At 41.8% G+C, this 21,038-nt stretch overlaps 2 protein-coding genes across 7 annotated transcripts in view; one reads left to right on the top strand and one right to left on the bottom strand.

The window, feature by feature from the left end:
• Positions 1-7,099: 7,099 nt before the first annotated feature.
• Positions 7,100-10,131, top strand: insm2 (insulinoma-associated 2). Its single transcript, XM_004559312.3, has one exon. It carries the CDS (start codon positions 7,206-7,208, stop codon positions 9,132-9,134), a length of 1,929 nt encoding a protein of 642 aa, XP_004559369.3. The 5' UTR covers positions 7,100-7,205; the 3' UTR covers positions 9,135-10,131.
• Positions 10,132-10,178: 47 nt separating this feature from the next.
• Positions 10,179-21,038, bottom strand: part of ralgapa1 (Ral GTPase activating protein catalytic subunit alpha 1) — a 79,969-nt gene continuing 69,109 nt past the window's right edge. For 3 of the 6 annotated variants that reach the window (XM_024806275.2, XM_076877587.1, XM_023155322.3), the window contains 3 exons: positions 17,502-17,626; positions 13,568-13,679; positions 10,179-12,734 (listed from right to left, as the gene is read on the bottom strand). In XM_024806275.2, the coding sequence (XP_024662043.2) occupies positions 12,647-12,734; positions 13,568-13,679; positions 17,502-17,626 (325 nt within the window). In that variant the 3' untranslated portion in view covers positions 10,179-12,646. Of the gene's footprint in view, positions 12,735-13,567; positions 13,680-15,431; positions 15,465-17,501; positions 17,627-21,038 lie in introns of all 6 variants that reach the window. The other 3 variants (XM_012921326.4, XM_012921329.4, XM_012921328.3) reach the window with 2 other exon arrangements.

Below are 21,038 nucleotides of genomic sequence, written 5' to 3'. Positions count from 1 at the left end.
AGGCACAAATAAGACTGGTTTTTAAGAAGCCTACAAATAACCGATGGATCCATGTCTAAATTAGAGAGGGAAATTATTTTTAAAAGGTAAAATAGTAAAAATCACAGGAACCTGTTTCTGTCTCTTCTGTAAGTGCATTTATTTACCTGTTGTTGTTGTTGTTGTTGTTGGGTTTTTTTTTAATGAAAAGGCATTTGTCTCAGTATTAGAGTGCAAACCAGTGTCATGTGGCTTAATTTAACTTTAAATCTAACACTAATATCGGGGCTGCAAACAGTTGTGTCCTGTCATCTAACAGTGATTTATTGTATGTGTAAAAAAATAAAACCAAACCCTTTTTTCTTCCATTGTTATACAGCTGCTTCTAGCTAAGAGCCACACAAATGCAAGAGAGCCCAACCTCTCAGTTTAATCTCAAAATTAGATTGTTGTAGAGCTGGTTTCCCGAAACTGGAAACCAGCAAACTCATGATGAGTTAGAACGCGTGCACTGGGTTGTGCACGTGCTCAGTTCCCATCAGTTAAGATGTAAACTCCATGTAAACACAGACAGACAGACAGACGGATCAACCGTATAATACGACAGTACTTAAAGGGATTGTAACTGAGAAGCACAGATCAATAGAGTCATTTTCAGCAGCCTGGAGGATTATCCACCTCACTGCCCACTGATGCGATGCAAAATAAAGAGACACACACACACACACACACACACACACACACACACACACACACACACACACACACACACACACACACACACACACACACTCCAGCCAGCAGCCTCCTCAGACTGCTGGGGATCTATATTTTTACAGGAGATTACCCCGTTTTTACATCTTTACACCGGCCTTTACTGATTTTATCCTCATGGCAGAACTCACTCTTAGCTTTCTTCGTGTGATTCGATTCCCCCTTTTCTCCTCAAAAGGAAGGAGGGGGGGAATGAAAGTTCAATGTTCACCAGCTGATCAGAGGATAAAATTTATATCATGCAAACCTCACCATAGTGGGAAAATCCAGCAATGTGAACTAAATGTACATATGTTTAAAAAGGTTTTTTTTTTTTAAAGGCTAAAAAAAATTATACCTTAATACACAATTAAATAATGATTTTATTAAGTTAGGACGGTGATATTCAGGATAAAATATCAGAAGAAATATATAATAAAACTGATCATTTTGATCGAGTTTTTCAGTATTTTGTATCACCTTGAATCTTACTACAATCTTAATAAAGGATGCTTCAAAATATTATATTTGTCTTGAATATATTGATCACTTTTGTGCATAAAAAGGAACTTGTTCAGTTTTAAGGTAAAATGGCTATTTATTTCCTTACTTGGTTTCCCAAAACAGTAAAAATAACAACAAAACACCCAGTATGGGCTCTCTATACATTATTATGGTAAATGGCCTGTATTTGTATAGCGCTTTTACTAGTCCCTAAGGACCCCAAAGCGCTTTACACAACCAGTCATCCACCCATTCACACACACATTCACACACTGATGATGGCAGCTATATTGTAGCCACAGCCACCCTGGGGCGCACTGACAGAGGCGATCATCATATTATCATTTGTATTTATTTTTTTCTATTATAAAATATGGTTGTAGAGATCATAAGGACTTTAAAAATCAAGCGGAGGTCTCAGTCAGGATGATCAGGGGTCAAGGTTTCCTCAGGGTAGCAGCTGACAGTTACAGTGGAGAAACAGCCAAACTGAAGAAACTAGAAGCGCTGATTCAAGTTAATTTTTAGTGTAGGACCCTCCACACAGCTCATCTCTGTTCTCTGCTGTATTCCCCAGGGGACCCTCGTCCGGCCACCAGCCCGGCCCATGAGCTCGTTCCCACGCTCATCCGCTTTGATTGATTTCCAGGCAGCGACGCCGGCTGGCTGGAGCCCCTCTGGCCGGGCTGTGGAGCGCCTGGCCCACTCAGAGGGGCCTCAGCCCATGGAGGGGAGGTGGGTGGGTGGGTGGATGGATGGGTGGATGGATAGATGGATCAATCTCCCTTCGACCTCTTATCAGCCACAGCAGTCTCTTGTGGGGGAGGGTGAGTGTGAATTGTCCACACACACACATTAGATCACAATCTCTCTCCTTCCCCGCACTCTTTCTGTTCTGCTGAGGAGATAACGCCACGCAAACGTGCATGAGCACATGCACGCAGAGGGAAAGCCGTGCCTGAGGTATTCCCACCATGGCAACACCAGAGACACGGATAATCAGACACTTCAGCCACACTGAAACGATCATTAGTAGTCTTAAAAAAGATATGATCTGTAACTGAGGGCCCCAGCAGGGAGGCAATTTCTAATTACACCCACTCCAGTGCATATGCACGAACCTGATCAGGTTGTTCTCCTCAAAATGCCTCCTGTGCGTGTTCACTGGTTAAAGGTGCAAACTGAAAACACTAATAAAGAGGCTGCTAAGTTCACTTTTCCAAGAGTGTCGCAGCATTACACAAATGTGTCATATCTGGTTGATTGTATTTTAAATATTTTACAGTTTTTAAAAAATTACATCAACCAAAGAATGTCAGTAAAAGTAAATAACTGAAAACAAACAGTTGATTTAAATGGAAAAAGAACAAATTATTCATGTTTTATGTTTGTTCATCTCGTCTTCTTTAAACAGTTTTTACTTTATCTCTCACATTCCAAACAAACTCAAAGCAGATTATTTTTTGCACATGATCAACTGCTGCAGCAACTCCATCATCTAAAACTATCAATTTTCATTCCCTTTGTTTTACTTTCGATGCATTTTAAGAATTATTTGGAACCTGTGAGTGTTTTATGTATTGAAATTTACTCTAAATTCAGAAGAAATGTGAGATAAATGTTGGGAAATTATGCCACAAGTTGTGGTCTTTAAGTTCTGAGCACATTCAGAAAATCACTTCCTCAAAGATTTTACAATAGCTCGAGTTTCATATTGTACCAAATATTTAGCATCTTGCTAAAGCTTCAGGAAATGTTCTGTAAAGGCTCCCTGAGGGTCTTCTGAAAGTTTAAACAATAATCTTCAAGTTCCTTTAACGGTTTCACCAAAAACTACCTCTCAAATTATTCTTTAAAGTTTTGGTTTTTGTTTTAACACTGAGGACTCCATGTATTTCACACTGCGGGGTGATTGCCCACTTTTTAAAAAGCATTTGACATTATAGATCACAGATTATTAATGGAGAACATAGAGAAATACAACAAGGTATCACACTAAAAAGTTACACTGACCATGGATATCAATATGTACAAATAAATACTCGTAAATCCAACCTCCTGAAGGGTGTTTTTTTTTTTTTTTGGGGGGGTTATAAAAGGTTCAGTGTTGGGCTCTGTATGTATATTGTATGTAAAATTAGAAATAAAAATGTATTTTATTTACTAAAATATTGTTCCAGTACATCTGATTTTTCAGTGCCACAAAAAAGCCAGTTTAATTACTTTATATACCTTTAGAATCATATATCTTAGATTTTATATTATAAATCCGTATTTGAAAATTTTTTAAATAAAACTTTCATAGAAATGTAGTGGAGTAAATGCTCTGCCCCTCTTTAGACTCCATGGAGTAAAGTTTACAAGAAATCTACCAAATTTAAAGATCTAGCACTTTATCAGCAGACAGACAGCTTTTATTTCAGCTTCTTCTTAATTTAGCTATAAAACAAACAAACTATGAACAGAAGCAGCTAAAACATAATTTTTCTTTTGATTTAAACTATGGTGAAGGAATTTTATTGGCATTTTAATGTGAAAACACCAAATGTAATAAAACACTACTTAAGAGTTAGAGAGTTAATGAACCAATAGGTGGAAACATGAGCCCTGAACCTTGTTTGCTGATGACACTAGTTTCTATCTCTCTGGAAAGAGTTTGGAAGTTCTCAATACAGAGCAAAGTTTTGAGGAAATAATTTAATATTAATAATTAAATAGTAATATTAATAATAATTTGTATATTAATATATTAGGTATCATTAGGAACTAGTAAATGTTCTGGTGTACTAAAAATTAGACCCTAGAGTAGTACACTACTGTGCAAAAGTGTTGAGTCACTCCTCATTTCTTTGTGTTTTGCTCCCAAAGAGCCAGGCTTGCAGATTTGTTCTTAACTGGTCTTGAGCAAACGTTCTCCAGGGTTTCTGGGTTTCTTTTTCACTCACTTTCAGTCCAGTACTAATGCATGACCATTTCCAGATGAATGTTTTGTTGCGTGTTAGGCCCCTTAGCACTGACTTGGTATCTCTTGGTATTTTGTGCGGTGTGTGTGCTTCATAAAACTGAGAAAACTGGACAAGTGGAAGATAAAAGAAGTAGTTTCAGGCCTAAAAATCTATCTACAGCAGATAAATATTATCTGAAAGTTGTGTCCTTAAAAAATTAAAAAATCCAGCCAAGACCTGACACGTGACTTGAGAGATGCATCTGATCCTTCAGTTGTTCAATGAAACCTCATCAGAAATGGTCTCAGTGGTAGGGCGAGTGACAAGAACCCATTCTTGAAGAAGGGAAACAGGGAGAAAGGACTCGGGTATGCACATTACAAAAGAACTGGACTGAAATGTGAATACATATTATAGAGTGATGAATCCAAATTTGAAAAATTTTAGTTCAAATCACTGATATGTTTAATTGAATTTATTGTCAGTATGTACGGAGAAGGTCAGGAGAGAAGTACAACAGTGAGTGTCTACAGCTGCCTGTGAACACGGTGGAGGCTGTGTCATGGTGTAGGAGATTTTCTAAATTGTTAGAATTATGAATCCATAAAAGATTTTGATCCACCATGAAATACCATCTGAAAACCATCTTACAATGGTTTAAATGTTCAATGTGACAACGGTCCCAAACTCACTGCCAATGCAATAAAAGGGTACCTGGAAAAACACACGACGGGACACTATCAGTCATGGATCGGCCTCTGCAGCACCCGGACATTAACATAATTGAAAATGTTGGATCATCTAAATGGAGCCAACACCCAAAGAAGAACTTTGATGGTCCATAGAGAAGCCTGGAGAACTATTCTTGAAGACTCTTCAAAGAAATTACAAGAAAGCTGCTTGACAGGGTTCAGATTGTGCTAAAGAATAATGGCTGGCTTTCATTGTACAAAGTGTATTGCCATGTTTGTTTTCATCTATTTCCCATTTTCCTAGCAAATTTTAAAGGAATAATGGGTAAAGAAGACTTTGCACAGTACTGTAGAATGTGAGCTTTCATTTATAGAAAGGGAGATCATATTGGGTTGGCTTCTGATTTTTGGATGGCAAGAAGAGAAATAGAAATGAAGATGACACAGATCATCGCTGGCTGAAAGTCAGTGCTGTGAGGTGAAGGGATGTTGAAGGGGAAATGTGAAATTGGCAAAAAATTGCCTCTGGCTATGTTATTTATTCAAGTCAGCCTGTAAAAGGAAGAGAGGAAATGAACATTAGGACATTTAATTATATTTAAAAAAAATTGTACTGTCAATAAGATAAGATAACTCTTTATTGAGATTGCACAGTCATACATAGTACAGTAGTACAATGAAATTGGAAATACAATACAAGTGTTAAAAGTCTGAAAAGCAGGAAAGTAAATCCTACTTAATCTTAATCGGGGATACAGCCCTTATCTGCTAATGTGGGCACTGACTTTAAAAGGTGAAGTTTGGCTCCTGCTACTCTGACTTTAGGGGTCTCCTGATCTTCCTGACTAAGTTACCTTTTAAGAGGACAAATTTATCCCCTGAGGTAATCCAGACACTTTTCTTTTACTTAAAAAAGGTCTTGCTAGTGACCTACCTCACTCCAAGAACAGCCTTTTCAGAAGTTATAGGTTTTCTCATTATGCAGGAGGCATTCCATGGATCTTTTAACGTTGTGGCACCAGTTGTGGCACAGTATCTGATCATAAATAAATGCAGTGCAGACAAAAATGGCATAGGAAACACTGAGCACATGTTTTGCAGTATTATGTACTGTAAGTGGTGCTTCATAAGAGTTACAGTGGCCACCCTAAAATGTCCAATGGGGATCTTTAAAATTTATACAGAAATACTTTTTTTTTCTGTCTATCATACCTGTTCTGTTACCTATAAAACATTCTTTTATCATTATATATGTTGTTTATGCAAAGAGTTAAAAACACAATTGATACTGCAAAAAATAAATACAACTGAAGGTAGGTTTATATTAATTATTTATTACAGTATCATCAGTACCAAATTATAGATGAAGTGGTGACGTCGTAATGTTTTAATCAATAACTACTTAGAGTGAAGTCATCATGGTTGGGCTGTTTTTACTTTGAAACAGAAGTCTGAAGAAAATCTGAGTAAACATCTTGTTTGAAGACAAGTAATACTTCAAATATTTGTGCAGAACCACTCAAAATATCCCAATTATGAAACAGTTACACGGGAATTACAATAAAAATCAAACCCTATATTTTAAAACAAAAACATGCATATATATCCACTCCAGAGGATAAAAAAACTAATAAGGAGATTGCTTTCTACAGAGCTGCAGCCAATGATTGTTTTAATTGTGGATGGATTTGTTTATTATTTTGTGACTGTTTATGGAAACAAAACAATAAGATTCAATTAGAGCTTTCAGTTTAGAGTAATTTGGTTTACTGCTGTTTTAAAAAAAATTACTACAATTTAAATCAGTAATCAAAACCGTTTTACTGGAAATTTTGTGGCAGGAAACATTTATGATTAAAACTAAGCAGCGCAGATAAATATATTCAACACCTGAAGGTTAAACACACTTTAGCATTTAACCATACTTGGACTCTACTTAAGTTATAGTAGGCTACAGAAATTTTAGCATAAAAAACATTTAAAGTACTTAAAATCATACCTCATGGGGCAGGTGCCACCCTGTGCCACCTCCACCTGGACACGCCCCTGCCTGGCACTATTTTTTCTTCGCTGTTGTGCTTTTATAATTTTTAGTCTAATGTTGAATTTCAGCATTCAGTCAAAGCTATCGGTGTCCGTGAGGCTGGATGGAAAAAAATGTTAACGCGGATAGGCTGCTCTCTTTCTCTCTCTCTCGTTCACTCATCATACCTGCGCGCGCCCCCCTCTCTCTCTCTCTTTCCGCCACTTCAAAGCTCTACTTGAAAGTGGGCTCGAGACAAGAGTTGTTGTCCTTTCCGCTGTGCTTGTGCCACGCGCTGTCATCGCCACAATGCCTCGAGGATTCTTGGTAAAGAGACACCGGCGAGGCTCGGCGTCATACCGGTCACGGAGCAACAACAACAACCCGGAGGGTGACCGGAACGGCGGCGGCGGGGGGTACAGCTGTGAAGCGACCGGAGCAGAGAGCCACGTGCTCAGTGTTTTCCCGTTTCAGCGGCAGGACGGAGAGTTCCCAGTGTCCCGCGAGGACTCCGCTGGTGTCAGGGAGGCGTGGAGCCCGCACGTGGAGTCCGCTCTGGAGGCAGAGGCGGACCGGCGCGCGCAGTTACCTGAGAGCGAGTTGGACGCTTTGAGCCCCGACGGTGACTTCTCTTGCTTCTTCCCGCCGCCGCCTCCGCCACTCACAGACTCCTGCAGCCCCGTTAAACCGGTTGGCACGAGACTTCTTGAGCAGCGCGAGGAAGGCGAAAAACAGCTGCTGTTCACGGGCAGGTGTCTGCCGTCCTCCCCAGTACCCGACCTGCCGGACCTGCCGTTCCTGGTCAGCTCCACGCCGACCTCGGTGTCCGCCTCCATCGAGAGGATCCTCGCGAGCAGCAGCCGCCACCACGCGCCGTCCTACGGTCACGGTGACAAGTATGACCCTCCCCACGTGCACCTGTTCCCGCATCTCACCGTGATGAGCCAGGAAGTGGCGAGGAAACGCTCGTTCCTCGAGCCGAGCAGCAGCAGACACAGCAAACAGTCTGCGTGCAGCAACCCCACGAAAAAACCCAAAGTGAACCGGAAGCTGAACTTCGAGGACGAGGTCACGACCTCCCCGGTTCTGGGTCTGCGCATCAAGAAGGAGAGCCCCGAGCTGCGGAGGCACCGGGAGAAGTCGTCCGGCCCCGGCGGGAATCAGCCGCTGGGGGAGTTCATCTGCCAGCTGTGCAAAGAGGAGTACCCCGACCCCTTCTCCCTTGCGCAGCACAAGTGCTCCCGCATAGTGCGTGTGGAGTACCGGTGCCCCGAGTGCGACAAAGTCTTCAGCTGCCCGGCCAACTTGGCCTCTCACCGCCGCTGGCACAAGCCGCGCCCGGTGAGCAGCCCGGCAGGTGAGACCCCGACCCCCAACAAGAACCTTTCGCTCAAAGAGGCACGAGGGCTCGCTCAGCACGAGAGGCCGCCGGTGGAGTTGGAGGGCAAGGAGAACGAGCTGCTGCGCGTGAACACCAATCAGCACCACGCGGCGCTGGACAGCTCCCGCATGAGGCGCGAGCAGTCTCTGCTGCTGCTCCACGCGCGGTCCCGGGACAGCCCGGACGGCGACGGCCTCGCGCCTCCCCGCTACGACTCCTCTTCGCGTTACCGGAACCCGGCCGAGAGCTGCCTGGACCTGCAGCCGCAGGTGAGAGCCGCGGACAGCCCGCCGTCCAGTCTCCTCGTGCTGAACCCAGAGGAGCGCGCGGACCTGCCCCAGCAGCAGCTTCCGCCTCTGCCGTTTGTTCAGTCGTTACCGGAGGAGGTGTACGAGTGCCGGTATTGTGGGAAGAAGTTCCGGCGGCAGGCTTACCTGAAGAAACACCTGGCCGCGCACGAGATGACATCGCGAGCGTCTCCGCCCGCTGCATCTTACGGCCAAGCGCGCGAGCCCAGTTCCGGACAGAGCCAGGTGTGCCTTTGTCACCTGTGCGGCGCGCGCTTCCCGTCGGTCGAAATCAGGGACAAGCACCGGCTGTGGCACGCGATGAGGGACGAGCTGATGGCGGAGACTCTGGGAGGAGGACGCAGAGGGGACGTTTTCCACGCGCACAGAGAGGAGAGCGGTGGCGGGGAGTGCGACCACCAGCAGCAGCAGGAGCAGCAACAGATCTTCACGTGCAAACACTGCCCCTCCACTTTCTTCAGCTCCCCGGGACTCACGAGACACATCAACAAGTCTCACCCCACCGAGAACCGGCAGGTGATGCTGCTGCAGATGACCGTGCGGCCGTGAGTCGCGCGCAAAACTGTGGTTTGGAAAAGAGGGGGAAAAAGTTTATTTATCAAGAAGTCCTTTCAGAAGCAAGTCTCGCCACTCGGTAGCCATCTTGGTAACACCTCCGGGCACTTATTTTAAAATATTGAATTAATTTTAATGGTCACCTGGACACAAAAACTGCTCGTAGATACTAAAATCTGATAAAATAACATCTCAAAATGTCTTTTTTTCCCTCTCCCACAAAGCTATCAATCTACCACAAACCTCTGATTGATTCTTCTCTGGGTGCTTAAATAACACATTTATAGTTCTGCTGAAGTATATTTGGACTATATGCTATGAGTAAAAGATGCTGAAGATGACCTGTAACTGTCCAAGGTGCTGAAACCCTGCCTGGAAACTGGCTTCTACACAACCATCCTAGCTCGCTTTTCCTTAAAGGGAAAAGAGGATATTTTAAGTTACCGGACAAAACAAATAATCCAGAATAATGTTAACCAATTAAATTATTTCTTCTTATTACTTACAGTTCAGCTTTTCTTGCAAATAACCTGGCACTAAAGCTCATTAATGCCACCACCAGAGTGAGTAAAACGGGCCCAACAGCCAGTCATTTTGAACTTGGCATTTGTTTTTATGTTCACTAAAGCTTAGGAGTGTAACCATAATGGGTGATCTTCCTCCTTCTCATCCTAAAAAACTAAATTTTCAAACCACAAATGTACAGAGATCAATGAATAAGAGTAAAGAGAAAACAATCATTAATTTCTCAGCTATAAAATATTTTCATACAGAAATGAAACAGTTAATGTTATACTGCTATTAAAAAAAGGTCTTTTGTCTTTGATTATTCATGTTGAGATATTTGCTAAATGCCTTTATGATGCTTAAAAATGTAACGTGTGGTTCTATGAAGACTGTACGGTCCTATTTTGATATGGCTGAATGTGAAACTAATGACACAATTGTGAATAAATGTGAGTAGAGTCCAATCAACACTGCGCTGTCAGCCTGCTGCTGTTATTGTTTTGAAGCTGATTAACCACACAACTCTGGCAGTTACTGGTACGAATTGTTTTATTGTCAAACTCCATTGTGGCACATCCATACGCTTGCCGTGTGGCCGGCGTTAACACATGTTCACACAGTTGACAGTTTGTGGAGTGTGTGCGCAGTCAAAGCATGCAGTGTGTGTAATCAGTAGTATCCATCAGGTGGGGGATTTACACTGTTTCTCCTCTTCAGATGAAGAGTGACGCCGATATGACTTATTCATGCTCTTTGGGTGGAAACTAGTTGTAGGGGACAAAAGAACAGTATGTACAACCCGTGGATCTTTAAAGCAGCATCTGAACGCTAATCCACTAGCGCGCGTAAACATGGTGCCGTCGTGTGGTTTCGGTGCTGGGACGGAGTTTGGGGTGTGAACTGAGCAGGCTCGGTGACCTCTAGTATACATACACACATATATATACACGCAGCATGTAGAGATCAGGGTGCAGTGGGGCCTCTCAACCATTCAATGGTGCTTTGACCTCAGTGACAAAAGTAACAAGAGTAAATAATTTAAAGGGAAGACTCAAACCTCAGCTGACTTCAAGTAAGTGCACATGAATCTGATCTCCTCCTTTTTAAATATTAAGTTTGAAATAAAAGAAAATTGTTACACAATCCCTTTAATCTATAGAGTATATGGCTGAAACGAACAGTAACAAAACTTTCACCAGTAACAGACACGGGAAGAGCGTTCGTTTAACCTTTTTTCCTCTAAACTCACAGAAAGAGAAACTGAAAATGTTAAATACATTAAAAAAAAAAAGTGGTAGTGTTGCGACTGCATGCTGATGCCCCCTCCCTCAATGACACCTCTTTTTCTTCTCCTTCTTTGGCGGTGATTCTCTCATTTTTGTATTTTTTTTCCCCCCAACCCTGAAAACTGCCTACAAAACACTGAAAATGAAGCACTAAACCAACTCTTAGTGGACTTTTGTGGACCCAGATCCCAACACGCGGAAGTGTGTTTTAAATACCAGTCCCCTTTCCCCCCACCCACCAGCCTTTTACAGTAATTCATGAGAATGATGATTCCCTCCATACAGATTTACAAGCTCCATCACGGGAAGAACAACGTAGAATGAATTTAAATTCCTGGACGATGAAGAGCAAGCTGGTTATGAAAGCTTGAAATCTTGTAGCGCTAACCTACTTTTTGTTTTGTTTTCTAGCAAGTCTGTGGTTTGGATTTCAATCACAGTTTGGCTTTGGCAGCTATAACCGTATGTACACACGCACAACAAGCTTCCTTACACTGTACACATTCTTATAGATATTCATATATCTACTATGTATGTGTATATATATATTTATACTCATATAGATATACAACATATACTCGAAGGAACAAAGAAAGAAAAAGCTGTGGTTCTTTGCCTCAGATGAAGGACTGACTAAAAATACAGTAACATTCCTGTTCGGGTCAAAACTCAGTTTACAGTCAATTAAAAGAAAAAACCCCAACATGTTAATATTAATATCAGTGCTTGTTTTACAGCATCAGAAGAAAACAAAATGATATATGCAAGTGCCTCCTCTTCCATCGGTCGGTCCTGTTAATGATCATCAGAGGAAGTTCAGACTTTTATTCTGGATTCAAACACGGAGAACGTTTTTTTTTTTTTTTTTTTTTTTGGCTTGAGAAACTTTCTTTATCATTTCAGGTCTGTGCTGCGCACAAAAAAAATTTAAAAAATAGACTTATCGCTTTCTTTACAGCCTCCACTCCCACCTCTGCCCCCCCCAGCACACGCGCACACACTCGCACACACACGCACACACACGCACACACACACAAAATAGTACAAATATACAGATTCCTTAAAGGACACTTTTCTTCTTCTTTGCAGTCCTGCTCACACCGACTGGCATTGTGTGCACTTTCTAACATGGCACAGGCTGTTATGAACTAATACTGCACTGCTAATTTTACTACTCAACATGCTGCAACACTGGTTTGACTTGTCTCTCTCTCTGTGTGTGTGTGTGTGTGTGTGTGTGTGTGTGTGTGTGTGTGTGTGTGTGTGTGTGTGTGTGTGTGTGTGTGTGTGTGTGTGTTTTTTTTCCCAAGCAAAGCTGTAGATATACAGAGCAGCATCTGTGAGTATTTTTCAAAATAAAACTTACAGTATTGCCCATAGAATACTTTTATATATATTTAGTACAAGAGAACACGTGTGCCCATTAAAGCCCAGGGTCCAACCAGAAATACAACATGCTGGGATGAATCAGCGCCTACTGAAGAGTTTATATTAATTTGCTTACATACCTAATTTTGTGTGCTTTGTAAACGGACCAATTTAAAATGGCTTGTTTTTGAGGATCCTGATACCTCCGATTGGCTGATATGAAAGCTTTTTGTTTCCTAATGTGATATCAAGTGTGAGTTCTGGCTGAGTCCTGCAGTTTGGGGATTTCAGGTCTTATTGGCTGATCCGGAGGAGCGTCGCAGCTTCATGGACATGCGGCTCTTGCTAGTCCGAGGAGACATGGGGGACGCCGTGTCGCTCCCGGCCTCCCCAAGAGCCGGACTTTCTCCCCGAAGAATCTCTAGGCAGGAGCCTGAAGAGGAAGAAGAATAGGAGGAGAAGGGGGGTTTGAGGGGAAGACAGGCGAGGTGAGGGGGTGGAGGTAAATAAGGAGAAAAAGGATGAAGGGACAACAATAAAATTATATTTCAGCCCACTGTGATCTACGAAGCCACACTGCACAGATTCCTACAGTCACAGAAGCAGGACAGTCAGATAAACGGACACACAGACACACAGCTAGAGACAGGAACCTGATAAAGCTCTATTTCCTTAAGTTAAAGGTTCCCCAAAACCACTAGACATGTGCATGACCTATACTTAATGTGAAACAGAAAAGTAATTATTTAAACCAACCAAAATTAAGTGAATCTGAGCTAGCGAGCGAGCCTCACTGATAGGACACACTAACCCTTTACCAGTGACTACAAAGACATTTTAAAGTTTTTCCTGCTTTGCAGCTGAACCTCTTATAGAACAGGTACCACCTCTATCAGGATAGCTTTGGATGATACAGTTTAAAGCAAGGCTGCCAAACTCATTTCACGTACAGCTCACTTTGATGTTAAGTGGGCTGGACGAGTGAAACTCACCATTGTGTCAGTGTAAAGACGTTTAGATAAACATTCAGTCCCTGAGACATCTTAATACAAGAAACAGAAGTGCAAATTAAATAGTAGGTCTCAGGTTTACTACGTAATAAAGAAATGTTCCAACAGAACGACATCTGGGCTAAACCTGCAAAAAATAAATGTTTAAAATTGCAGAGAAACTTCTGGTAACTCCCTGCACAGACTGTCCTGTAATTTAAAGTATTTTAAAGTGCAATTTAAAGTTCACAATTTATTCACCATCTCTAGTGCATACCATTCACAGCTAGCATGAAGAACCTTCTGCTTAAGACCTTTCCCTTTAACCCTGAGCTGGTTAAAGCTGTCTAGTGGTTTCGGGACCATCAGATACATTGCACTAAGCTCCTCTAATGAGTGGAAGTTAGGAGAGGATAAAGGAGGAAAGAGAGAAGGACAAAGAAATAAAGAAGGTATTGGAAGAGGAGCAGTTCAGGAGAGAGAAGAAAAAGAAAACTGAATAAAAACAGAAAAAAGAAAAAGCCACACGTGTAACAGAAAGGAGCAGAAAGACACACATGACAGACTTCACAAGCACATTTACAATACGTACACGTACATAATGAGTACACATATAACAGAGCATATTCACTTAATTTGTCCCATCCCTGTTACATTGAAAGAGCACAATTGAAAACACAGAAAACAGCGTTAGTCCAACATTCAAACAGCTTTTGTGCACATGTGCAAACCTATGCTTGGTTTACCACTTTTAACAGGGTGTCAGAGTGCATATTTTTGAGCAGCACTATGGCACTACATCATATCACAACCGGGAAGAGAGAGAGCGAGAGGAGCATACAAAAAGGTTAGAGGTCAAGTTTCACCAGGTGAGCATGACATCGGAGGTTAACAGAACGACCAAGTTATGGATCGAGTGGACAGACAGGAGAAAAGGACGTCTCACTTTCACCCAGCCTCGGAGAGAGATTTGCTATGATGTTCGTGTTGTGTTTGAGGAACATTTATCAGGATGCAGAGTGGGTACGTTAATAAATCAAGATGTTATTTTCATCCCGACAGCCAGTGAGTCAGACATCTCAAGAGGAAGACAAAATGTTTCCCTCTAAGGTTGTCTTCTTGTGCCTGTGATGAGTGAAACTCACCTTTGCGGCAAAACTTTTAAAATTTGTAGATCGCTCTGTGGAAGTCCCATTCTCACCACTTGCAGCTGCCTGTGTTAAATCTTTAACCTGAAGTTCAGATGTAGAAGCTATGGGGAGCTAAATCTACCGAATATAGCATGTGGTGAACATGGTGTGGATAAAAAGCACAAACGGTGTGCTGACTGGGTTCACAAGGGCTCACACCACAGGTCAGGGGGTCTGCAATGACTCCTCCTTTTCAGAAGTCTCAGGAAATCTGTGTTAGTTGCAAAAGATGGATGCAACCCATTTCTTGGGTTGCTTGGATGGTCTGTTAGTTCAACTATAACACAGCAGGCCCTTATATTTTTCACTTTAATGATTAACAATTATATAAAAGGTACCAACAGCATACAGATCCAGTCACCAGTGGGGGTAATTACCATTATTAACTGGGGAAATTACTTGTGGAGATCAGGCTGTGAACAAGCGCATTCCTGCTGGAAAGGCGTGCATTCTAGCACGGGAGTCTGCAGGGACTGACTGCAGCTTTTGGAAGCAGCTTAAAGTTTTAGTTTTAGCCCCAGAAAGTTGCTGCTTGGACAGAAAAGGACTTCAAGGAAAAGACAAACAACTAGCACTTAGATAAGGAGACCAACCTGAGTAAGAGACACTTTAAAATTTAAACCAGGCGATGGTTTTGTTTTTAAGAATAAATTAAAACTGGACTTATTTGTGTGTCTGACACTCAAGAATAAAAACAAGTGTCTTGCCCTCTTACTGCCTCTGATAATGATCCATAAAACAAAAGTCACACCAAACCACAAGTTGAAAGTGAGGCTTCCTTTTAAAGTGAAGGCAGCTGTTAATACATGCAGACCTGGTTAAACAGTCGAAAACACAGGAGGAAGAAGAAACGGAGAGATGGAGAAATCACAGGAGTGTAAAAGCTAGACTGTAACGTCCTTAGGAAGAGCCAGTCAGAACTGGGCGTGTCAATCATGTGACCAGGCTTACCTTTTTAGCTATAGGCAAGTGAGACAATACGATCTAAAGGAGGGGGGGGGAGGGGGACAAAAAGAAAATAAAATGGGTGGGAAAAATTGAAATAAAACAAAATAAAATAAGAACAGAGAGAAGAATGATTGATCATTGTGTTTGTTAAGAGAGGTGAACCTGTGAGTAAATACAGGAGGGGGAGGGCAGGAAGTGAATTACTCTGGGTTGACTTCAGAGCACGGGATCATCAAAAGTTTGTCAAAAGCAGCATCTCAATTCACAATTTTTAGATGTGACACACTCATCGTGACTAAAGATCAAGCAGGCTTTATTACTGGGATCTGATCCTGCGCTCTGAAAGGGAATTTGGGGCCCAACCCATGACAAACCAAAACAGAGCCTTTAATAAGTTACATTTAAATGCCATTTAATAAGAATGAGTGAAAATTTGTGGGTGGGGTGGGCGGGGGTGTTGTGCCAGATTTATTTAACCTCAAAGCAGGTTGATTATTGTTGTATTATTATTAATATTTTGACACAGCAGCTGGTAAGATGAGGAGCAGGTGGCTAAGGAAAGGAAACAGGCATCAATTATACAAATATTAAGACAAACGCACACAGTCACACCTGTCACGTGTCCCTACAAACCATCATTTGATTACACCACGCACTTCTGCTCCTTCAGGTCACACATTTATAAGTCTTTAAGAAGAAAATATGCGGCTTACCTACAAAAATTAATTAATTTTTAATTAGATTAAACTGGAGCCAAAGGACAGACCACCATTTTAAGCAGATAAATTGCAAGGACTAATGATCTGTATCGATTTAATAAACTTAAACAGGATACATATGAGAGTCATATTTAAGTCCCATGTGCGTGCCTGGCATCTCTACGGCTGATCAGATGTCAGCTAATTCCTCAGAGGAGCTCTAGAGAGAGAAAAAAGGGCCCGAGTGCAGCTTTGGATACAAAACAGAGCTCAGCAGATACTCAGGCTGTGAGCTATAGTGTGTGTGTGTGTGTGTGTGTGTGTGTGTGCGCTCTGAAGTTCATCCTATCAAATCTGGACAATGAGTGCCAGCAAAATACAATCTGTACACAACAAACACAAAATATGTGGGATTTTTTATTGAGTATGTCACGCTGTTATCGTCGGGGCTCCGGCACCAATTTAAGAATCAAAATCTGCCATTTTAAGACATTTTTAATTAGAAGTGAACAATGTAGAAATGTAAAGTGCTCAGCAGTGCAGCGATCCCTGTAACAGGGCAGCGTTTGATGTTTTCTTTGGCCACACTTGAAACTAAAAAGTCAAGCCTCCTGTATGTAGGGAGGGTTTCCATACGTGTAGTCCTTTGGAACTGAGTACTTTTCTTTTTAAAAAAAAAAAAAAAAAATTAGCCATTTCATAGGATTTTAATATTTTTTGTACATTTTACTTTTTATTTACCTGTTTTTCCTTTGAGGACATAAAACAAAAGGACTAGAATAGAATACCAATAGAATACTATTTGGTCCATAATTTAATGCTAACTTTAGTCCTCAGCGAATGAGTCAGAGTGCATTTCTTCTACTATGTCCAACTACTGATGTGCCAAATATATCCCCTCTAAACTAAAAGAACTTTATCTGAGAATAGTTGCAGTTTTTGGTTTAACTGTTTATTTTTCATATGAGGTGTAATAAAGAAACCAATTAGGCTTTTCTACCCATATTTACCCGGTCGTTTAGAATTAGTTGATTAACGTGAACTTAAGTGTGTTTCATGAATACTGTGGATATTTTCTGATTTCACAGGGGTGTGCACAGAATTTCTGAGACCTTGAAACGTTAAAAGTACAGGACATATTACATATTACTGTGTGCTGCACTTTTTTCTGGTACCCTGAATGTTGGACTTGTTTCCAGATAATTCACTGGAATGCAATATTTGCATACACTTTAAAGGGTCAGGAGACCATGTGGGACATGTGGCTCCTTTTTACCTTAATTTTAACACCATCTCATGTTATGGCTAACACCCAGATTTATAGCCTATTTCATACATTTGTTGACAGGTGTAGCTGCTGCTGCTGTGGTCTCACCTGTGTCAGAGGGCAGGTGAGTGCAAGGAGCAGGACTGTAGACTCGGGCTGCGTAATCCTCAAACGTGGTTGGCTCCTGGTGGTTCTGCACGATATTTTCTAAGTATCGGGCGCGCTCCTCATAGCTGAGTTCAAAGGTCAAGGACAACTCAAACAGGAGCAGAAACACAGACAATAACAAAAAGAAGCACAATGGGTTAACTTGCCCTTAAAAAGTTATTAAAACCACCACTAGAGGCCGACCAATGCAGGATTTTTAGGAACAATATCAATTCCAATACTGATATTTGGTGATTTAAATATCCGATACAGCAACCAATATTTTATTTTATTTTTATTTTATGTCAGAAATTAAATAGCTTGTTTACACTCAGCCAGAGTCCACTTAGATTTGCTGCCTGTTGTTGTGGACAAATATGGATTATCAGCACTTGTACCATGGTTGATGATAACTGATTAAATCTTTAATTATTCCAGAATCATAGTCAACAGAAACAAAATAATTCAAATAACACAAAAACAAGATAAAAACAAAAGCATCCAATCACCTTCCAACAGAGAGAAATACACCAGTGTTTCTGGGTCTTATTGTATTTATTTTTAAATTTTCATCGGTATCAGTCGCTATAAATGCCGATACCAATATACCTAAAAAGGTCCTGTGGTTCGAGCCTACATCTATAACTGCCGCTACACAAAAATGGGACAGGAATAAAACACAAAATAACCATTATGTTTGTTTCTTTTAGTCAAACTTACAAATACACATTTAAGGTGAAATTACTGGTCATGGTGAATATAGAGGTGATAAAGATACAAGATCAAGTTGCACACTGGTGCTGCGGAGCTTGAAATGGGTGGTGTTACTAAGGACACCGGCCAACTGGGGGACTGAAGACCAGGATAACTGTTTCTGTTGTAAATATGAAAATCCTTCAAATTTATGGGGACAATACTGCTCGAGGCCAATCATTACAAAAAAAAACAAACCTTGCTAATTAACTGTTTGCATACTTCATACGATTAAATGTGAAACTAAAATGAAGTTGAGCTACTTTAACAAAGCTTTCTCCAATTTCAGTCCCCCCTCCTTTTCTAAACACATTGCATGGTTATGAAAAACCTTTGATGTTCCAAGAGAGAGATAAAAAAAAACTACATTCAAGTCTCATGTGCTTCCAAATTTTTTTCAAAGCTCAATGTGCTAAATGTGGATTATTTGTCAAGAGTTTAACCCTCAATAGAAATCCACCGCATCTCTTATTCAGGCTGCGTAGGCCTTGTAGGCCGGCAAATAACCCATTGTGAAATAATCTGCAATGTCCTCCAAATTCATGCAGTTTAACATAATTCAGTACTGTGTGCGTCATGCTTCAATTCAGCCCTCCAAAGTGAGCTCTCTCACTTATTATGGCCCTCTGGAATAACAAATATCAGCCGGCCGTGCCCTAAAACGAACACTTATATAAAAAGGGAGTAAACTTTTTAAAAGATTATAGTTTCTGGTTTAATATAATATAAATGATAAAAGAACTCAAACCCTAATTTGGAGCCCAGTACAAGAAAACTGAAATACCACGTGTTTATTGAATGACCATGTACCTTCATGTCCATGTGACTCTACAGAGAATAATCCAGCCAGAGACAGAAAGAGAGAAAAAAAACCTTGCTATTTATCACTTGCTATTATTCAAAACGAGAGGCGCAGCGATTCAGCAGAGAGCAGAGTAAATGGAAACCAGGACTTCAACTGTCCATCTATTAGAGATAACCTCATTGATAGAATGACATTTACCCTCTCTTGCTTAGTCCTTCTCATACATCCCCCCCATAATGACAGACACGCACAGCTGTTACGGCCTCCTGACACACACGCGCACACCCATACACAGATATAAACACACACACAGTTCAGTCCCATCATCTCCCAACAGAATGACCATTTGCTCAGTGAGCTCCAATAACAAGGGCTTTTCAACGAGAAAACAGTGTTTGTGTGTGTGTGTGTGTGTGTCCGGGTTTGATAAGTTTGGATGTGAGAAAGCACAGTGTGGTTGTGTGCACGTGATGCTGTTCGAGTGTGTGATGGGATTAAGCCAATGAATCTTCAGAATGAAATCTGTGTGTGTGTGAGTGCACGTTGTGAATGGCTCGGCCATCTGTAACAGCACCCATGGGTTTTCTATTGGGTTAGAGAGCTGGTCTATGGGCCTCAGAAGGAGAGAGATTCAGGTCTAATGGTAACTGATTCAGTTACAGACAATGATAATAACAACAATATGGCTGCTTTAAAGTGCGCTGGCACAACAGAGGGGAAAGGAGGGGGACAGATAAGTGGAAAAAAAGCAGGGAAAATAGAGAGGAGGAAATCTATATAAACTTGTGACAGGGTGACGGTTTGTCAAAGATTGTTTCTGACATTTACCAGACTTGAATTCACGGGAACGTCAACGTCTAAAAACAGCTGTTATTGTTTCAAAAAAAACAAAAAAAACCCAAAAAACTTGTCGAAACCTCAGAAGGAGGGACGGGGGTCGGAGGTGCAAATGCAGTGAGATGCTGAGGGAGGAAGAGAACTTGTTAAAAGGGAAGCAGCGAAGGTGAAGATGAAGGAAGGGTGAGAATCCTGCGGTGAGCCGCAGAGGAAGCGAGGCAGCGACGGCGATGTTTAAGTAACAACACGAGAGCCGGGAGAGGTGCGGCAGGCGCACAAAGACCGTCGAGCCGGCGCCTCGCACGCCGAGTCTCTGTGTGATCTCGCCGTTTGCCCTTTCCTGCTTCCCCCTCACCGCCATCGCACCTCCCCCTTTGGTGAACGAAGGTGTGTTTGTGCGAGTCGGAGGGGGAAGAGAGGTGTGCATGTAATGCAATTAGGAGATAGAGGTGCTATTATATAGTCAGGCAAACAACACCTAATCATCTTCATATCATGTTTTAATAATGTGTCTGAGAAAGGGGGAGGGGAAAAAAAGGCACATAAAAGGCTCCCATTTCCTCATTTCTGAGGAGGTGAAAAGGTTTAAAGGACACCCGCGGGAAAGAAAGATGTCTGCAGAGACGGGAGAATAAGGACAAATACATACAGAGACGCAGTACCACTGCTGAGATAAGTGACGGGAACATCTCTTTCTTCCCTCGTCCTCCGTCTGCCTCCTTTATACCTCCTTCCCTTTTTGTTCCTCTCAGTGTGGGTTGTGTCATCGTGTCACAAACACCAACTCCCCACTGGGATGAGGCGACATGAGGAGGACAGGGACGACGGACCGATGTGCAAAACATACACGAGCAGTAATCTCACCTTCATCAGCGGTGGAAAGCTTTAAAACACTCTGCACGGAGAACGTCGGCTACACCGGGCTGTTCTAGCAACGAAGATGTCCACATGGGGTCTTTACATCTTTATAATTAATGTCTCTACAACATCGACTGCATATTAAACCTTTTTTCTTATTTTTTTAATGAAGTCACGTGTGGTCTCGACACCTTGTCCTGCCTTGGGAACCTCGAGAAACCCTGTTAACGCTGCTTCGAGACACT

The sequence above is a fragment of the Maylandia zebra genome, linkage group LG19 (genome assembly GCF_041146795.1).
Source record: "Maylandia zebra isolate NMK-2024a linkage group LG19, Mzebra_GT3a, whole genome shotgun sequence".
Classification (NCBI taxonomy): domain Eukaryota; kingdom Metazoa; phylum Chordata; class Actinopteri; order Cichliformes; family Cichlidae; genus Maylandia; species Maylandia zebra.
The sequence above is the reverse complement of the archived record's forward strand: the minus strand, read 5'-3'. Positions and strand labels throughout refer to the sequence as shown.